Source organism: Protopterus annectens, chromosome 3.part1, assembly GCF_019279795.1.
Source record: "Protopterus annectens isolate FY-2018-M chromosome 3.part1, PAN1.0, whole genome shotgun sequence".
Lineage (NCBI taxonomy): Eukaryota > Metazoa > Chordata > Ceratodontiformes > Protopteridae > Protopterus > Protopterus annectens.
The window spans coordinates 451,569,926-451,589,574 of record NC_056732.1 but is presented as its reverse complement, the minus strand read 5'-3'; the positions used below and the strand labels follow the sequence as shown (position 1 = coordinate 451,589,574).

General features: G+C 43.3%; 1 protein-coding gene across 1 annotated transcript in view; it reads right to left on the bottom strand.

Moving 5' to 3' along the window:
- Nucleotides 1-12,927, bottom strand: part of LOC122797684 — a 144,625-nt gene extending 131,698 nt beyond the window's left edge. The window contains exon 1 of the mRNA XM_044066221.1: nt 12,653-12,927. Coding sequence (XP_043922156.1) covers nt 12,653-12,908 — 256 coding nt within the window. The 5' untranslated portion in view covers nt 12,909-12,927. The remainder of the gene's footprint in view (nt 1-12,652) is intronic.
- Between the last annotated feature and the right edge of the window lie 6,722 nt (nt 12,928-19,649).

The window sequence follows — 19,649 nt, the reverse complement described above, 5'->3', positions numbered from 1 at the left end:
GGTATTTTGAACCTCACAGAATAAAAAGTTTGTTACTGTCACACTGAAAATATGTATGCCTCTTCCAAATTCCATGCATGCGATGTTTAAATGCCCATAGGTTAACTCTAAAACAATTGACAGTCATAGCTTCACACTAGGCTGTTGATCAGGTAGTCGAGCCTAAAGATCACAATACCTTAGTAACCTACAACACAAAAAACAACTATATCATTTCATCATGTATGGTTCCCTGTCCATTCATCCAGGTTGCACTTAAAGAGGGTCAGAGAGATGCTTTGCTTTTCATGTAATTGAAGTTTATTGCATAAAAGGATTCTTTGAGAGAGAGATATCTCAGCAGCAGTCCTATTTATACTGTAGCAGAAGTTTAGGTTCTTTGAGTGGGTGTTTAGGGTGTTGTTCATTATGTGGATGTGTCAGAGCTCATATAGGATTGGATCCTTTCAGCCTTTGTAGTTAAGGCAGCAGTCATCTCTTGAGCCATCAAGAGACTGTAGGAAAGACAGAACAGAGAGAAGGTGTTTTAAGGTGGTTAATGTAGTACAAGGAAGACATGTCCTTGCCTAAACATGTGGCTGAACTCAAAATATTTCTTCAATGAAAGACTCAAGCACATGCAAAACAGGGCATTATGCTCTATTATGGGTCTGTTGAAGAAAGACTTATCATTTCTTTTTTTTTTTAGCAGGAAACATTTTTATTAAATTATCCATTATGACATAGGCAGTCATACGTTTATATAAATGAAAACAAATCTCATTAACATAATCCCAGCTGCAAGCATTTTACATCACAAGTGCTAGTAACACAATTCTAATTGCAAACATTATACATCACTGTCAGTCATTACATGGCTCATTCAAGTCCTGCCTTCTTTTAAACCTCATTCCTTCCCTGTAGGTATTCTTCTCACAATTCCCATTCTTCCTATGTAATTTGTTCCTACCCTTTTCTAGATATCGCAGTTCCAGTAGTTTTATCTCTGTTACTATATTCACTACTTCTAGTACAGTTGGTTTAGACATCGATTTCCATTTTCTAGTAATGGCTTTTTTGGCAGCCACCATAATTAGACTCAGCAAGGTCTTACTATGTCTAGGCAATTCTGATTCTGTCTCATAGCTCAGAAAAATCATTTCCCTAGTTACATCAATTTGCTCACCCAGTATCTATGATAGAGTAGTCTGCAAGGAATCTTTAAAGTCAACCAACTCATTACACTCCCAGTAAATATGTTCCCAATTACCTCTTTATTCACTATCATGCCTCTAACATTTGCTGTCTACCTGGGGAAAATTCTTCTGGAGTCTGCTTGGGATATAAAAATATCTTTGTAAACATTTCCAAGCAAAGATCCTAAGTCTTCTAGATTTTGTTGGAAATTTGGCAGATATAAATATATTCCCCCGAGTAATCATTTCTCTTGACCTATAAAATATAGCCTGGTAAACAGACTGGCTAGATAAAAGGATTTACTAAGAAAAGTAGATACATTTTGTCAAAGGATAGTTCATTGTCAATGAAAGTACTCAGGTCCCTAATAAGTGAGTCAATTTTCAAAGGGGTATCATCTATATGGTACAGGCATGGATGCCTGTGTTTGCCAAATGACAAAATACTACATTTCTAGGCATTTAGCTTAAGGCTGTGGTCCACGCACCACTTGTTTGCATGTGTTAGGCTGTCTTGGAGAATCTGGAAGTCATCTAGACAGTTTATAATATCTCCAAGTCTGCAGTCATCAACAAACTTGGTCAGTTACATGGGCTTGACATCAGAAAGAAATAACAAAGAGAAGTGGTTCAAGTATAGATTCCTGAGGGACACCAATAGTAACATCCCTTTTTATGGTAACTTGCCCCTTAGATTAATAGATCGGCTTCTGTCAGTAATCCAGTTTACTGTCCGGCAGGTAACATAGGTGTTTCTTGCTGATAATGCTAGGATGAGGGATGGCATCAAAGTCTTGGGGTCCTGGCCAGCTTGAGGTAAGCAGTGTGAACTGATTTTCCTGAATCCAATGCATCAGTGACTTGTGCAAAGAAGTCCACTAATTTTAGGAGGCAGGATTGACTTTTAATGCACCCATAGGTGGTTAGGTCAAGGGATTGTAGACTGCTGATGTCCATGTTAGTATGTTTTCCATAATAATATTCTCCACTGCTTTACAAATAAGGCTGGTGACCTTATATGTCTAGAGTTTCCAGGGTCAGTGGTAGGTCCTCCCTTGCAGAGAAAGATGACTACAGTAGTTCTCCACTGCTCTGGCATGAATCTAGGCAGAGATTGAATAGGTTCTCTAGTAAGTCTATAAGGGTATGCTTGGTGCTGACTAGAAGGCAGCCTGGCACATTGTCTGTGCCCATGGAGCTACTATTTTTCGCTTTGGAGACAGCCCTCTCTTAAAAGTCTCTATGCTACTCTTCCTTGTCTTCTCCAGCTGGTCTTCCTGCCCTCCTCTACATCACATACAGCTCAGTGGAGATCTACACATGCCCATACAAACATCAGCATCTACCTCAGTTGTGCCACCCCATGCTTCTGCCTTCACCAGCCTCATACTAACAAAGGTGCATGATCATCTGCTTTATTTTATCTTCTGCAGGTGAGTAGACAGATTCCTAGGTACGGTGTTTCAGAAAATGTAATTAACAGTTTTCATCCTACCTACTACTGATCTACTCACCTTTCCTCTCATTGTTGATTGTCCTTGTTATTTCTGATTTAAATCCTTTACATTTTCACTCCTTGTTGTTTGTAGACTACAAAAGACAGTGATACATAAATACTATTTTAGATATCTCACCAGTGAACTCCAACTTCCTTTTCTCTTCTGCTTCCATCACTACCATTGCTGGGTTGAGAAGGTGATGTTGCTATGTCCTACAGCAGGGTGATCGCTTCATTATTTTTTATAATATATTATATTCACATTTTGCTTTTTACTTTTATGAATTGTTCCTATTATTTTCTTCGATCTCTGAGCCCAACTGAGTTGATAGTTAGATCTGGAAAATTTGATAGGCAAAGTAAATATTTTCTGCATTTCAAATAAAATACTATTATGATTAGGGTAGTTTTTGAAAATTAAGTAGATCTTTTTTGTTGTATATATTATTAATTTTGTGATTCTACCAAATGTTTTTGTTGAATTTACTTGTATTTGTGTCTTGCCAGTAAGTGCTCACAAGTGCAGAAATTAGAAATACCACATAACTTACTGGTAGTATTCTCAGCAAACATGTTTGGGCATTGAAAATAACATCCCAACCTGTTGTTAAAGTGTTTCATTATTTCATCATAGTTTCCATTGGTAAAGTCTGGGAAGGATGCTTTACTTGTGGTAAGAGTTTGATTTTACCATCTCTTCAGTTAAGAATATAATCTTACAGAATGCAATCCTATTCATCGTGATGCAATTTTATATAACTAAGGAATAATACTCTTTATAAAATGCTACCTGGTCTGAATTCTCTGATCTGGTAATCAAATACCATAATGCCTTCAAAACAATTCCTCTTTAGAACTCCAAAGTGCATATCTCATTGGAGGCATAGAATGTCATACTTAATCTGTTATTTTAAAATAATTATGCTCTATGCTTTTCTTTGGTGTTTGTTACTGTTCCTATACACCTCCTTTTACTCTCAACTTCATTCTTCAGCATGTTAGCTATCGTTATAATAAAATGTGTAGATACTGTATACGGTTTGCTGTTATTCTTTGTTATTCATCAATAAGTTGTAAATTGTTATATTTGTTGTATTATTTTATATTTCTATTCAATGTTTCAAAATTAGAAGTTATGTACTCACCATAACGTTCCATCTGAGTAGGTATCTTCATTTGTCTGCAACCTTTGGGATACGGATCCGATCTTGGATCCGAGCCAGCAACTTCTATCACAGCATAGATCCGAGCTCCTAACTCCTCCCTTTACCCATAATCCCCTGCCAACCCTGACTGACCTCAGATCAAGTTTGCCCCATAGCACAGCTAATACTGTGTCCCAGAGGGAGCTAATCTAAAGAACCCCAAGTAGGATCATTTTGGTCAGGGGGAAGGAGGGGGGATGGTTGCAGACAAATGAAGATACCTACTCAGATGGAACGTTATGGTGAGTACATAACTTCTAAATCTGAAGTAGGACTTCATTTGTCAGCAACCTTTGGGACAGAGTCCCCAGCTACCTAAATCTTGGGTGGCCTTCATGGAAGGATATTCCGGAGTACTGCAGAGCCAAAAGACGCACTACCTCGGGAGACAATATCTACTTTGTAGTGGCTTATAAAGGTATGAGATGAAGCCCAAGTGGCTGTGGAACAAATGTCATCCAGAGAAACTCTAGCCTTGAAAGCAGCCGATGTAGCAATGGCCCTCATAGAATGAGCACGGACTCCCTGAGGTGCAGGCCTTCCCGAACTCTGATATGCTAAGAGAATACAACTAGATATCCATCGGGAGAGGGTAACCTTAGAAACCGACTTGCCAAAGTTGTTTTTGGCAAAGGAGACAAACAACTGATCGGATTGCCTATGACCAGTAGTTCAATGAGTATAAAAACGTAGTTGTCTGTGTACGTCTAAAGAGTGCAGCTTATACTCTCCTTTGTTTTGATAGTTGGGGAAGAATACTGGAAGATTAATAGATTGATTAATGTTAGCCTCCGACGATACCTTAGGTAGAAAAGACGGATTGATCCTGAGGTGAACTCTGTCTGGGTGGAAGACTAAATATGGTGGTTTGACACAGAGAGCCTGGAGTTCCGAGACCCTCTTGGTTGAAGTTATGGCCACCAAAAAGGCCGTTTTCCAAGAGAGGTATTTAAGATCAACAGTGGCCGCCGGCTCGAAAGGGGGGCTAGTCAAGGCCTGTAAGACTAGGGATAAATCCCATGGGGGTACCACCTCCTTGACCGGGGGCCTGAGAAGGAAGGTACCCTTAAGGAAGGTCTTACACAGTTTGGAAGTAATAAGCGGGCCTGACTCCTGCCCTACATGATAGTGTGAAATTGCAGCAAGTTGTACCTTGACCGTGGAAGAACTAGTCCCCTGGTGAAAGAGAGAAGTTAGAAAATCTAGAACTGACGCTACCGGTGCCGTAAAAGGATCTAAATGACGGTGCTCCGCCCAGATGGAAAAACGTTTCCATTTACTCCGATAGACCCTTCTGGTGGAGGGCTTGTGAGCTGCTACTAGGATGGCTTTAACTGGTGAAATTCCAGGAGTCCTTATCAGGAGTGGAACTGGAGCAACCAAGCCGTCAGCTTTAGGTTGGCCAGGTTCGTAGTCGGAAGACCCAGGGGGGTGTGAGATGAGATCCGGAAGGGGATCCAGCATCCAGGGCAGATGAATCAGGTGAGACCATAGGTAAGGGAACCACTTCTGATGAGGCCAGAATGGGGTAATGAGGATCATCTTGCTCCCCAGCTGACTGGCTTTCTGCAATAGTTTCAACATCAGGGGCAGAGACGGGTAAGCATAAAGCAGACCGCATGGCCAAGCATGAACTAGAGAGTCTCTTGGGGACTCCCCCGGAGGGGGGATCAGAGCGAAGTAATCGTTGCATTTGGTATTTGAGTGAGAGGCAAAAAGATTGCAACAAGGTCGCCCCAATCAAGCAAATATTTGCTCTGCTACTAGAGGATTGAGAGACCACTCGTAAGGAGTCAGGATAGTACGACTGAGCCTGTCCGCTAATATGTTGGACCGTCCTGGAATGTGCGTTGCGATGAGAAAGCGGTTGGTGGATATCGCCCATTCCCACACTCTCATGGCCTCGCGGCAGAGTGGGTAAGATCTGGTTCCCCCCTGTTTGTTGATGTACCAGACGACTGACATGTTGTCCGTCAGTACTGCAATCGTCCCCACCAGAAGAGGGTTGTGAAGTGCTTGCAAAGTCAAAAGCACCGCCCTCATCTCCAGGACGTTGATATGCAAAGAGGTCTCTATGTCGTTCCACGTGCCTTGGACTGTTCTGCCCGAACAGTGCCCCCCCCACCCCAGGCGAGAAGCGTCCGTGGTCACTGTGGCGACTGGTGGAGGCAGCGAGAAGGGGCATCCCATGTGGAGATTGGAGGACTGGAGCCACCACACAAGCGACCTTCTGCAAACCCTGCTTAGGGGGATGGGATAAGACAGGGGATTGCGAGATAGGGAACATTGTACCTGGAGGGTCCATTGTATGACCCTCATATTCAACCGGGCCAATGGCAGCAGCGGAATTGCTGCCGCCATGGACCCTAGAGCCCTCAGGACCAATTCTGCCGAAGGAGCTTGAAGTTGAAGGATGGCCTGCACATGCAACCTCAGGTTCTGAAGCCAATCTGGAGTCAAGAAAGCAAGCATCAGTCTGGAGTCCAACCTCGCCCCTATGAAATCCAACACTTGTGTAGGAGCCAGGGAGGACTTGGCCGTGTTGATGGTCAACCCTAAGAGTGGAGCCAGATTGAGGAAGTAATCCCTGCATGAGCAAAGAAGATGCCTTGTTGGGGCGTAAGGAGGCAGTCGTTCAGGTACGGAAAGACCTGAATTCTCTGGAGTCTCAGGTGGGCCGCAATCACTGCCAAGACCTTGGTGAACACCCTGCGGGCTGAGGTGAGACCGAAGGGAAGGGCCCTGAACTGGAAATGGCTGGCTCCCAGCCGGAAGCGGAGAAACCTCCTGGAGCGTCTGTCTACGAGAATATGATAGTACGCATCCTTGAGGTCTATTGAGCACATCCAGTCGTTCTCCCGTAGTAGTGGGAGGATAGATTGCAGAGTGACCATCCGGAACTTTACTTTTTGTACTGCCAGGTTCAAGAGAGAGAGGTCCAAGATGGGCCTCACGTTCCCCCATCTTTTTTGGCACCAGAAAGAACCTGGAGTAAAACCCTGATCTGTGCTGATCTGGGGGGATGGGCTGGATGGCTCTTTTTTGTAAGAGCTGCTGAATTTCTGCAGCAGCCGCCTCCCTCTGATTGGGTGGTACATCGGGGAGGCTTCTGATTCTGGGGGTTACAAAAAAAGGGAATTTGGTATCCTCTGGATATAACACGAAGCACCCAGTGATCCGTTGTTATAGACTCCCACATTGCTAGGTGCTTCGAAAAATGTCCCCCGACTGCCTCCAGAGTGGAGCAGCCGGGTAACCCCTCAGGGGTTCTGCGTGGGCCTCTCAGAGAAAGGTTCTCTGGACCCAAAATTCCTGGGACCCCCTCTGCCTCTAGGGCGGCGTCCTCCCTGTCCTCCTCTGCCACAAGAGGACTGGTTGTCCGGAGCAGACTGGGATTGATGCGATTTCCGGAACCACATCTTCTTCTGACCCTTTTGGTTCTTGGTAAAGGACCTCTGGGGAGCAGAGAAGCGGACTCCGATGGCAGACAATGTCTTCCCGTCTTTCTCGCTCTGGACAAGGGTGTCGCGAACGGTTTTGCCAAACAAAGCAGAACCATCAAAAGGGGCATTCGCAAATGACACCTTAAAGGGTTCCGAAAAGTCACAATGTTGGAGCCAGGCTTGCCTCCTCATGACCAGCCCGACTCCGCCTGCTCTAGCGGCTCCCTCAGTGGCGAGAGACAAGAGTCGCATAGAGGTGTTGGAAATAGAACGTAGGGTGGACATTCGGGAGGAGTACAGTTGCTTGTCCCCTTCCGACATGGACCCTGGAGGGGAAGCAGCGTATTCTTTAATTAGATCCCATTGCATCCGAATGACGTGTGCCATATAGTTCATGGCCCTCAAGGAGAAGGTCTCTGAACTGAAGGCCCACTTCCCAAGGCGGTCCATCGCATGAGACTCCTTGCTCGGCGGATGGACCATGGGGCTCTCCTGAGCCAACTCTCTTGGTGACTGCCGCCGCCACCAACATGGCATCCACAGGGGGACCTTTGCTCCAGTGGGTTCTCTCTGACGGGGGGCTCAAGATTTTGTCCGGGCGCTTGGGAATAGGCTCTACAGTGTCCGGCTCCCTCCAAGCCCTAGTGGCTATAAGATCCACCAAGGGGTCAGGGGGAGGGGACACCCAAGAGGTAGATGGCCCTGCCTCAAACTCCTCTAGGAATATGGACTCGTCAGAGGAAGCCTTGGGGGCTAACCACTCCCCCCCTGATTCTGAGCATTTCTATGATGTCTCCAAAGTAGACATCCTCAGGGGGTGACCTTGGGGAGCCTTCCCCTTCATCCAAGTCCGTATCTTCAGTGAGGGACTCAGGGGAGTCCATGTGCCTCCTTTTGCACTTCGATTTGCGAGGGACCTCCTCAGGGGGGCTATCCGAGGAGTCCTCACCAGCAATATCTTGTTCCAATGGAACACCTAGAGGCGCTGAAGCAGGCTGCCCCGAAGGCCGGGTGAGGGGAGCCAGGACCAGCTGAGAGGGAGTGCAGGGGGGAGCCGAAGCCAGGACCGGAGGCCTGGATGTACTCAACAGTACCCTCTCCACCACCGCGAAAGCCGAGGGGGAGCCGCTCTCTGACGGATCCGAGATCCAACTCCCACTCGGATCTGAGGCAACGGGGATCGGACCCGGGGCCGAGACTGTTGGATCCAAAGGATCCGCGTGCTCCAACCGGGACAGGACCGAAAGCACACTGAGTCCCTCAGATCTGAAGCTCGGCCCATGGCTCCGAGAGGTCAGATCTGACAAACTCGAGGGAATAGTCAGAGCCGAAGTGCCTAGCACTGTCGGCTCTGACCCACCCCCGGATCCAACGTGGCTCGACTCTGACAGCTCCGAACCCGGGAGTCGGGTCGGAGAAGGAGCGATAGGAGCAAAAAAAAGGGGTAGAGCTCCCCCCCTTGAGGGGGGGAGGCAACAGCACTCCCATCTGCATCTGGGCCTGGATGAACCTCCTTATCATCCGGTCCATGTCCGCATCCGACATACTGAAGGTGGACCTCGAGGAGGCCACCGAGGCAGGCCTGGAGTGCCGCCTCGATGACCTCGACGGGGACAGGGTCATCTCCTCCTCGGGTCCCGGTGAGAAGCAAGGGGATCGGATCCGAGGAGGAGGCGAATGAGAAATCCTGGAGGGAGAAGCCCGTTTGGCAGGCGGGGCCGAGGAGGAGTCTTCGGCCCGCCGCTTAAGGTGCTTCTTCCTCCGCATCTCTTTCCTGGCCTCCCTCACCTCCGAAGCCACAGTGGGAGGCTGAGTCCCGGTCAGAGGGAGGGGGGCAGGAGTGGCCGCTACCGAAGACTGGGTAGCGGTCACAGAAGTACCGGAGGCCAGAGCCGGGTCTGGGGGCAAAAGGCCCGCCAGAACCAGCTTCGACCTCCGATCCTTAAGTGCCCTGGGGTTGAACGTGGCGCAAATCGCGCAACCCGAGAAGTGCTCAACCCCAAGGCACCTAACGCACCGAGTGTGGCCATCAGCTGGTGAAAGCTTGTGACCACACTTGGTGCATTTCAAAAAATAGCTTTAGGGGCCTCTGACATCACTAAAGGAAAACGCACACGTTAGGCCCCTACACACTAGACACACACACACACACACACACACAGTGACCAGCGAGGGCAGGGAGGAGAAATAAAGATAAAAATTTTAAGCTAATTTAAGCTAAAGTAGTTAAAATAGGACCAGGGAACACCTAAACACACACACAAACACTCGCTCAAAAAGAGTACAAGAAAGAAATTAAAATTTTCTTTTCTCACAAGAATACACCAAGAGCTCTGGAATCTAGCTGTTACTTGAAGAGCGGCAAACTAGATCTGAGGTCAGTCAGGGTTGGCAGGGGATTATGGGTAAAGGGAGGAGCTAGGAGCTCGGATCTATGCTGTGATAGAAGTTGCCGGCTCGGATCCGAGATCTGATCCGTATCCCAAAGGTTGCTGACAAATGAAGTCCTACTTCAGATTAAATATTTTCAATAAAATGTTGAAAAAATATAGTCTGATTTTACCTTTAGATTGAAGATGATGCTATAATGAAAGGAACAAAAAGGTTCTAGTGTTTTAGTATATCTGTGCTATTGCTATCCCTATTCAGATTTTTGTACTTTTCTTTCAAGCTGTTATGATTAACATAGTCAATATTTTGTCATATTTATTTGGCACTGAGCAGTTTGCCTAGACAGTTTCTGAGCAGAAAAAAATCCCACATGAGGAATGTGTTTTCACTGATTTTTATATCCTTGAATTTAGTTAGAAAATCTTCATGATCTGCAAGGGATGCATATGGCAGATTCCAAAAATATAACATTCACTGATACTAGTTATTGTATGAGCAGTCTCTACACCTTATGTTCTTGCTTTCTGGATGTTAGTTGTTTTTGTCTATATATATTCATTGTCCTGTAATTTTATGTGAGTGACTAAAACCATTGCCATATGATTTTATGGCATTAATCAGTCTGATGAAGACTTATTATAGACAAATGTACTTACAACTTGATTTGTTTTAATAAAGTCTAAAGTGTGCTGAGCATCCCTTTCTTTATGTTCCATACTCTACAGTTGAATTTCTTTTGTTAAGTCAGAATAATGTAAAGAGGAAGATGGAGAGGCTATAAATGACTATGAACTGTCCTACAGAAAAGAAAGTACAGTTGTGTATAGTTCTGTAAGCAAATTTACCACGACAGTAGATGTTGAAATGAATACTGCTGCAGTAGCATTAACTATATGGGTTATATGCTGCCAAGGATATAACAGCTGGCCACCTTCCAAAGTCTCTGGGCACTTTCCATGCTATCAAACTGTCAGGCAGCTTGAGGTGAGCTAACTAAAAAGACAGGTTTGGGCACCAAGCCATTCAGAGCTTTCATGCCAACACAGAGGGAGGCTGAACCCTGGAAGAAAAATGCTAGGAACAACAAAAATAATTGTCCGCACCCTGGTATAAACAACAAATCCAAAACAAGAGGGATGGAGGGAGGGAGCGGCTACTGCAGCAGTGATCATTTGATCATCTCCTGTTATGGTAAATTTACTTACACAGCTGTACTACGGTCATCATACTGATTGCTGCTGCAGTAGCCTTAGTTTTATGGGTAGATTACCCTAGCTTAGTACATTTGAGAGGTGGAAGAAGTGTCCTGGAGCCTGTGGAGAATGGTCCTGGCCATGCTTGATCTAGACCTAGAGAAGGAATTAAGTTTGTGATGCTTTGTAATAGTATGTACAGAGGACCAACTTGCTGCTTCTAGAACACTTCTAGAATCCAACCCTTTCCAAAACGCCATAGATGAAGACAAAAACCTGGTAGAATGGGCATCAACCCTGCAGGAATAGTTTTGTTGTGCTGAGTATAACGAAAAGTAATGCTTTTACACAGGTTGCTAAAAAAATAAAAAAAAATAATGCAAAGCAGGATTGCTATATGATAGAGTGATGTGGCTATGGAACAAACTTCTAAAACATATAAAATAAAGTCCATCTCTATATTTCTAAAAGTCAGCTTGAGAAGTTTAGGGCCTTCTGATGATGTAAATCAGTAACACACTTTCTAAATTCCGTAGCACTCCTGTCGCTTTGACCTTGTGTACTGTGTATGAATGCATAAAACAGATGATGTCTGAAACCTGCCAACTGCCGGTAATGTTGTCTTATCACTCAGAATAATGATGCTCATCATTTGACAACATTGCTCGTGTCTTAAGCAACTAGCCAGGAAGAAAAGAAACTGGCATCACATAGGTCTCTTTCTCCCTTTTTCCTCTTTCTTTTGTATTAGAGGCCAAGATGTTTTATCATGATGTTAAATATATTAGTATTTACATGTCAATGGATGGTGATACAGAAGACACTATAGGTGAAAGGTAAGGACATGAGCATTAGGGCAGTCATACAGGTTGGTTGAGAGAGAAGTAAAACAGCATGCTAGTAGATTTGAAGAAGAAAGCAATCACTGCCTCGGTAAGTTACTTGGGGTGTCTTCACTACCTGGAAGTGATGCTGTCACTATCTGTCACCGATTCCTTACAGATAAACGTCAGTGTACAGACAAGATTCTCTAGATGCCATGCATCAGGTCTAAAGCACACAGTGCAACAGGGGTTGTTTGCAAATAAGTAGCATGCAAACTGTTAGGCACAATGGCAATTCTGAAAACATTTTCTAGTTTAGTAGTTTCCTAGCTGTGTCTGAATAAATGCATAGTTTAATTTCACAGTGATGGAGCAGCATGAATTGGAGACTGGCATACTGATTAAGGTGTTTACCTCGCAGTCACAAGGTATAGGGTTTAATTCTCACCTTTGAGGGAAACTGACTAGACTTAAAATGGCCTATAAGGGCAACTAGCCTAGTACCTACTTATGAACTTCTCTAGTCTGTATTACAATAACAATCAATAACTGAAGAATTTACCCTGCACAGAAATTCCTCCTGTCATAAGCAGCCTTGCTGTGTGTTTGTTCATTGTCTATTCCTGAAACTTCAGAAACCCTATCACCAGCTCAAACACCTCATGTCTGTGACTTTTTAAGCTTTTCAAATACATTCCACTAAACGTCAAGGAAATGCATGTGGTTTATCTTTGTTTACACTGTAGAAAACTACACTGAACAGAGAAGACAGCATGTTTGGCACCAGAGAGGAAGAGCTGATATCCAAATATAAAGCAACAGCAACTTTTACTCTTACAAAAGAGGTATTACTAGTAAGAAAATGCAGTTCTGTACATGAAACTACAGAAAATATCTGTGTTATGCACGTCATCATAACATACCTGTTCGGAACACAATCACATGGGATTGTAGCTTCTGTTGTTGTTTTCTGCAGTTGTATTGCTCTTCCAAAATACTAATATCCATCTCGGATAGCCCTCCACAGCATGTGTACTCTTGTTTCAGCATGTAAGTCAGTGAGGAATGGCCTCTTGAATGTGCACATGACCCTAGCACTTGCTCCCACAAGGAACTAAAATTCAAACATCCCTCTGATAACATCACTGTTTCATTTGCATTTCGCAAACAGACCTTCATTCATCTGATAGTCATAAATTTAACAATGAAGTTTTTGAAAGTAAGGTAGCATTCTTCCTAGCCCTTTGACTGCTGTCCACACAGCAGTAGCTGTTGATTTGCCTGAAAGGAAACTCCTGAGATGGCAAATACTTCAACAGGCTCCTTAAGCTTTTGTATGCACAGTAAGTAGGAGAGTCTGCTTTTTATCACTATTGATCTACAGGGCTGAAAAAAATCAGCCCACACCAATGTACACAAGAGCAATGAACAAGTCAAGTGAAAAAACATATTGCACACCTACTGCAATATATAAAAAACAGACCTAATATGTGGTTTTTGGGTAATATTTTGAGTTTTAAATTTGTTTGTTTGCGTCTTTCGGCTTTTTCCGGTTAGGGGTCGCCACAGCGGAACTCCGGTCTGCTAATAATTGGTAGTGGATTTTTACGTACCGCGTTACCAGCCCTGACACACAACCTTCAACGAAGGCACGCCCCATTCATGTATGCTTTCCACGCAGAAGACGCTCTAGCTGAGAATCGAATGGGACAACGTCTTGCTATGAGGCGACAACGCTACTGCAGCACCACCATTGCATAAATGACGGGTCCAAAAAGTTCTACTCTTCTAGTCTGCTAACAGTGGCTATGAAGTCTGTATCTTTTGACAGAGCATATCAACAATGTAGTAGCTAAAAACTACAGTGCTAAAAATGAACTGAAGGCTAGAAAACTGAAATATGGTATGCCCTACCACACACACACACACACACACACACACACACACACACACACACACACACACACACATGCATCTAGTACAGCTATGTTTCCATTTCAGCTTAATTAAATGAATCATGAATTACATTTTCCAGATTTATTGAAAAAATTACATTTGGAATTTGACATATTATAGCTCATTTATACATGTATTTAATTCATATGTGTCTACTAGGCTAATGACCACAAGGACAGTTTTAAACCTAGCTATGCATCCCAAATTTCTGACAAGTTCTGATAGCCTTGATAAGTGTAAGCAGGGGTTTGGGAGATGAACCATTTACAGGATACGTGTGTCTATTAGAGACACAGGTGCCAAACTAGGGATGAATTTCTGGTTTCCTATCCAATTGCCTAGCTGCACTTGAATTGGGTTAGGGAGGAACTCTGCTTCAGATGGATGGGGAGCCTGTTCCATAGATGCGGTAGGCTTTGGGATACATACCTATGTCTCCAGCAGGACCTAGTTAAATCACAGGCAAGGTTTAAGTGTTTAGAATGGGTAATTCTGGTGCTGTTAGTTTTGTAGATATGCAGGGGGTCCATCAGAGTGGGGTTTGACAATGCCCTGTATGCCAAACATAGATCTCCCCTCAAAAGCCTGTAGAAGACAGAATAGAGGGATAGGGTCTTGAGGCAGTCTGCACAGGATATTTTACTTATGCCCTGTATTCTTTTCGTGAAGAACCTCTGTGGACGTTCCAATTGTTGGATATGCCGAGTTAGGTATATACCAAAGGGGGCATTGTACTCAAGAATAGGTCTGATGAATGCTGAATACAGTGGAACAAGGACTTCACTGGACTTAGATATCATACCTTTGTTTATAAGTTGTGCAATATAGAATGATTTCCTCACCACTGTAGACACATGCTGGTCAAAGGCTAGATTACTATCTATGGGTGTCCCTAAGTCCCTGACTACTGGGTCAATTCTAAGGGGTGTGTTTTCAATATGATAGTTACCAGGGATGGATGACTTTCCAAAGGATACTATTATGCATTTCTTGGCATTTAGTTTTAGTTCATGGCTCTGACACCAGTTGTTTGTCTGTGTCAGTCCCTCCTGGAGATCATTTATGTCAGTGTGAGATTCAATTACAACTCCTAATTGCAATCATCTGCAAATTTAGTCAGCCAGAGACCACTGACGTTGGCCTTTTTTTCTGAGAAGTAAATGCCAAAAAGGAGTGGTCCAAGGACTGATCCCTGAAGGACTCCACTTGTGACTGGCCTCTTTGTAGAGGTGGACTCCCCAATTCTAACTTCCTGGGTCCTATCTGTGAGTCAGTTGGCTATACGCCAGGTGACATACAGGTTTGCACCTAACCTCCTGTGTTTGTGATAAATGCCTGAGTGGGGTATTGTGTCAAATGCCTTGGCCAGGTCAAGGTAGGCAGTTTGAACAATTTTGCCTTCATCCATTGCTTTGGTGACCTTCTCAAAGAAGTCCACCATGTTGCGTAGGCATGATCTGCCCTTGACAAAACCAAACTGGGTTGGGTCCAGTGTCTGGAGATTTACTATATCTCTATTAATCATCTCCATGATAATTCTTTCCATGGCTTTACATATAAGACTAGTGATACTTATGGGTCTGTATTTTCCAGGGTCTGTAGATGGCCCACCTTTGTGCAGCGGGATGACTGCTGCCATTCTCCATTCATGAGGCATGAAACCTGTTTGGAGGCTACAGTTAAATAGTAATTCCAGAGGCCCTGATAGGTCATGTTTCATGCTATTTAGAAGACATCCTGGGATATTGTCTGGGCCCATTGATGCAGTGTTCATGGTCTTAGAGAGAGCATTAAGGACCTGTTCCCTAGTGATAGTAGGGGGAGTTATATTTGATGATATTTCCTGAGGGAAGATTGAGGGGGAGAGAGGAGTAAAGTTGGAGCTGAATTTATCAGCCAGGAGGTTTGCTACATCTTCTGGCTCAGTATAGGTGGCTCCATTTACAATGAGCTCTGCACACAATTGTGTATTGCATTTGAGTTTGCGGACATATCTAAAGAATGCTTTGTGGTTGTCCTTGGCCTGGGAGGCCAAACTTACCTCAGACTTGGCTTTGGTAGACTTTATTTGTCCTTTGAGTTGTTTGTTTAATTTGACGAGAGTGCTTTTATCCTGCTGGGTACTGCACATCCTAATTTTTGCCATAATGTTCCTCTTCCTGTTATACAGCCTATTGATTTTGTGATTCCACCAGGGTGGCATGGCTTGATTTTTGAGTTAGTTCTGTACTTCTTCCTGATAGGTATGCTGCCTCTATGCAGCTACTAACATGCTTGTATAGGGTTTCTGTGAACAGTTGTGCATAGGTAGCAGTGTTCACAGGGTTTATGGTGGCTTGAAATTTTGCCAGATTCTCAATAGCCGGAGGTTAGCCTTAGAATAGTTACTGAATATTCTAGGTTTAGCTGTGGGTCAAAGTTTTATTTTTATTTCAAAGGAAACCATTTTGTTGTCTGACCTTATCAGGGAAGGCATTACAGCAGGGGGTGTGCAGCACTCTCCCATATTAGTGAGGAACAGATCCTGTATTTAGAAGGCATCCTGGGATATTGTCTGGGCCCACTGATGCAGTGTTCTTGGTCTTAGAGAGAGCATTAAGGACCTGTTCCCTAGTGATAGTAGGGGGAGTTATATTTTATGATATTTCCTGAGGGGAGGTTGAGGGAGAGAGAGGGGTTGCACCCCTGGATGGTGTATTGACTATCTAGGCCAGGAAGTTTGTCTTTACAAAATCCAGGAATCTCTGTGCATGTACATTTGGTGTTGTATAGGATTCCCAGTTAATAGTGGGGTAATTAAAGTCACCTTGAATATGGTATTGGGTTGGGTGGTTAGTGTTTCTAATATGTTAAAATACATGATATGGGTTTCCTGGGTCATACGGGGGGACCTAAAACCTGCAAGGAAGTGGTATTGGATTTTGCCTATGGTGATTTGAACATGGATTAGCTCAAGTGCATTGTCCTACATGACTAGCCTTGAAGTATATTTACCTTTGCTGTAAATAGAGACATCTCCACCTTTAGTCCCTGCCTGTGAAGTAGCTGGCCTAAATGTATGGAAGGCATTATAACCTAGCACTGTTGGTGTGCTCTCCGTGGCTTTAAACCATGTCTCAGTGACTGCACAACATTCTCTAGGGTAAACAGAGCTTCTAGGGAGTGAAGTTCTTTTTGTTTAGACTCCTAGCATTAAGCAGTAATACCTTTAGATTAATTGAAGAGTCCCAGCAGCCATCAGACCTTTTTTTGGGGGATGACATAATTTTACTGACTTTTAACTTCATTTTCTGTTTCTGAGCAGGGCTTTGGCAGCCATACCATTTCAAGTGCCCACTTCTGCCAGTCAGACACAGTATGTGCAGTTGTCATTCACCCTCATTTCCTTGCAGAACTTCAGTGTCTCTCCTGCTTTTGCTAATCTCCGCTGTAGGTACCCTTGTTTTATGAGTGATACCTACATGTGACATTTGAGTATAATATCAGTAAGGGAAGTAGTTGGTGGAGACATAAATAACATTTTCTGATGGCTGCAATCAATATTTTTTATGATCGGCTATTTCTTACCTTTCCTTTTGTCATTTGTTCTGTGGCTGTAACATCTGGTAACATGATGTGGCATCATTGGAATGACTGTCATTAGCACCAATGTATCCATGCCATTCACTTTATTCAAAAGGTACTTAAAACATGGAGCACGTTGTGTTCTTTCTTCCAAGAAGATATGTGGTGAAAAGATATTTTGGGCCATGTATATGTCTACTGTTACAGTAATTAAATGAACTGTTGTGTAAATATACAAAGTTTTATAAACTGCATTGAGACTTTGGATGTTGAATTTTTATATATGTAAGGCTAGATGGAAAATCTGACTGACATGGAAATCTAGGAAGGGTATTTACATATGTGTACTTTTTTTTTAAAAAAGCACATGGAAATATATTAACAAGAGTAAAAGTTTTATTAGCTAGAAGTCTTATCCATGTCTAAGGAATGAACAGCCTTAAAAGCTCATCAAGTTATAACAGAGCCCTAATGACTGCTATTACAGTGGGTATATTAACATTATTTGGCAGTGATGATGTGTACAACTTAAACTTTGCAAACTAAATTTTCAAGGTAAAAAAAGAAGTTGAGTTTGGAAACTGTGCGAGTATCACTCTGATGAGGCTGAGGCTGAGGCTGCAGAGTTGGCAGGTCCCTTGTGTATGCATGACTCCTCCTTGATTTAGTGCTTATTTAAAAAGAAACTGTTTTACTTTCAAAAAAAAAGTCATGAGACTATCATTATAGACATTTCAAAGGGATGACAATGCTACATGCATTTGACATTTGCCACATCACCTCAGTTAGATAAGCAGGATGTTCATTTTCAAATGGGACATCAGAGGTGTAGTAATTATGCAAATACATTTCTTAAGGCACCAGAGAAATGGTGTGCATTGCACGTGTAACATAGGTAAGAGGAGGATTTTATTATATTTGATTATAATTGATGCACATATGATCAGAACATCCTGATGTCATACTCTGTAGCACGATAGTTTTTGGAAATATATAGCCTAATTTCATACTCCCCTACCATTGTTTTATTTTCGTTGTCTTGTTGATTAATGTTGACAAAAAAAAATGAAAACAATCAATGACACACTGTGCATGCTCTGAGACATTAGTTTGAAGCATATAAATAAAAAAATGCATTTTGCAGAGGAGTAAGTGCCCAGCATCTCTAGCTTTTTAAATATACCAACTGCAAGATGGTACAACACCAGGGGAAAGGGCAGATTCCCCAACCCTGGTATTATAGAGGTCTTGGACAAAAGTTGACAGCTTCCTTGTGCACCAAATTAGGCAGGCAGGAAAGTTGTTAACTGAATCAAAGATTGATCAGTCTCAGGGCTCTCATACACATATTTATATATGTGTATGTCAAAGTATCATAGTAACACAAATTTGAACATCAAAAGATTGAACCAAAAGGATCAAAATACAAAATATTGAGAAAATTATTTTGCACCTCCTGCTAATTACATACACTAACTCCCACTGTACCACAACCTCCGGCAAAGTAATGCCAGCATTCTGTGATCATATGATTATTCAGTTGTGTCTGCCAGCATTAAAGATGTTCAGTATTACGAATGTTTGACTTTATGAAGTGTTCTCCTATCTATATCTATATCTATGTCTCTATATATCTATATCTAGGTCAACAAACTAGAATGTCAACAGCAAGAAAGTCTACCACAAAAGGTTGACAGTTGTGCTAGATCGGCAATCCCCAGGTGAGGGAATATTCTCTTTCCCCAGGTATTGTGTGACCTCTGAGTTAGTATGTATAATTAGCAGGGGGTGCAGAGGGCAAAAAATTATGTTACTTTGTTTTTTGTTGACTGCATGCAGAGAGGATTTTACTTGTGCATGTGTAGCTGAGTGTCGGTGTTTCCAATGTTGACCTTTTGTGGTTGTGATGTGCAGACCTAGTGAGGTAGAATCATATCTAACCTGGACCAAAACACCAAAGGCGGAGGTGTGTCCATATTCATTAAGGATATCCACACCTCCAGGCTAGTTGCACAGCATAATGCATCCAAGGTTATTTAAGTGCAACTAACTCTGGGCAAAACAGCAATCCAAATTGTAGCTTGCTACAGATCCCCCACCATGCCCCAGGATTCCCACTCCTCTTTTCTTGATATACTGGAAAATATTAGGGTTCAACCAAACAACCTAATAATGGGCGATTTTAACTACCCTACCATTAACTGGGAAAACTACTCATGTACAAACTCCTTCGCTTACCACTTTCTGTAATTCATAAATTCCAATGCCCTGGATCAACTTATTCACACCCCCACCAGGGGCAACAATATCCTAGACCTAGTCATTACCACCATGAGTGATCGGTGTTCCACACCTGAAGTCAACTCCTTGTTGGTCAGATCCGACCATAAGCAAATCACC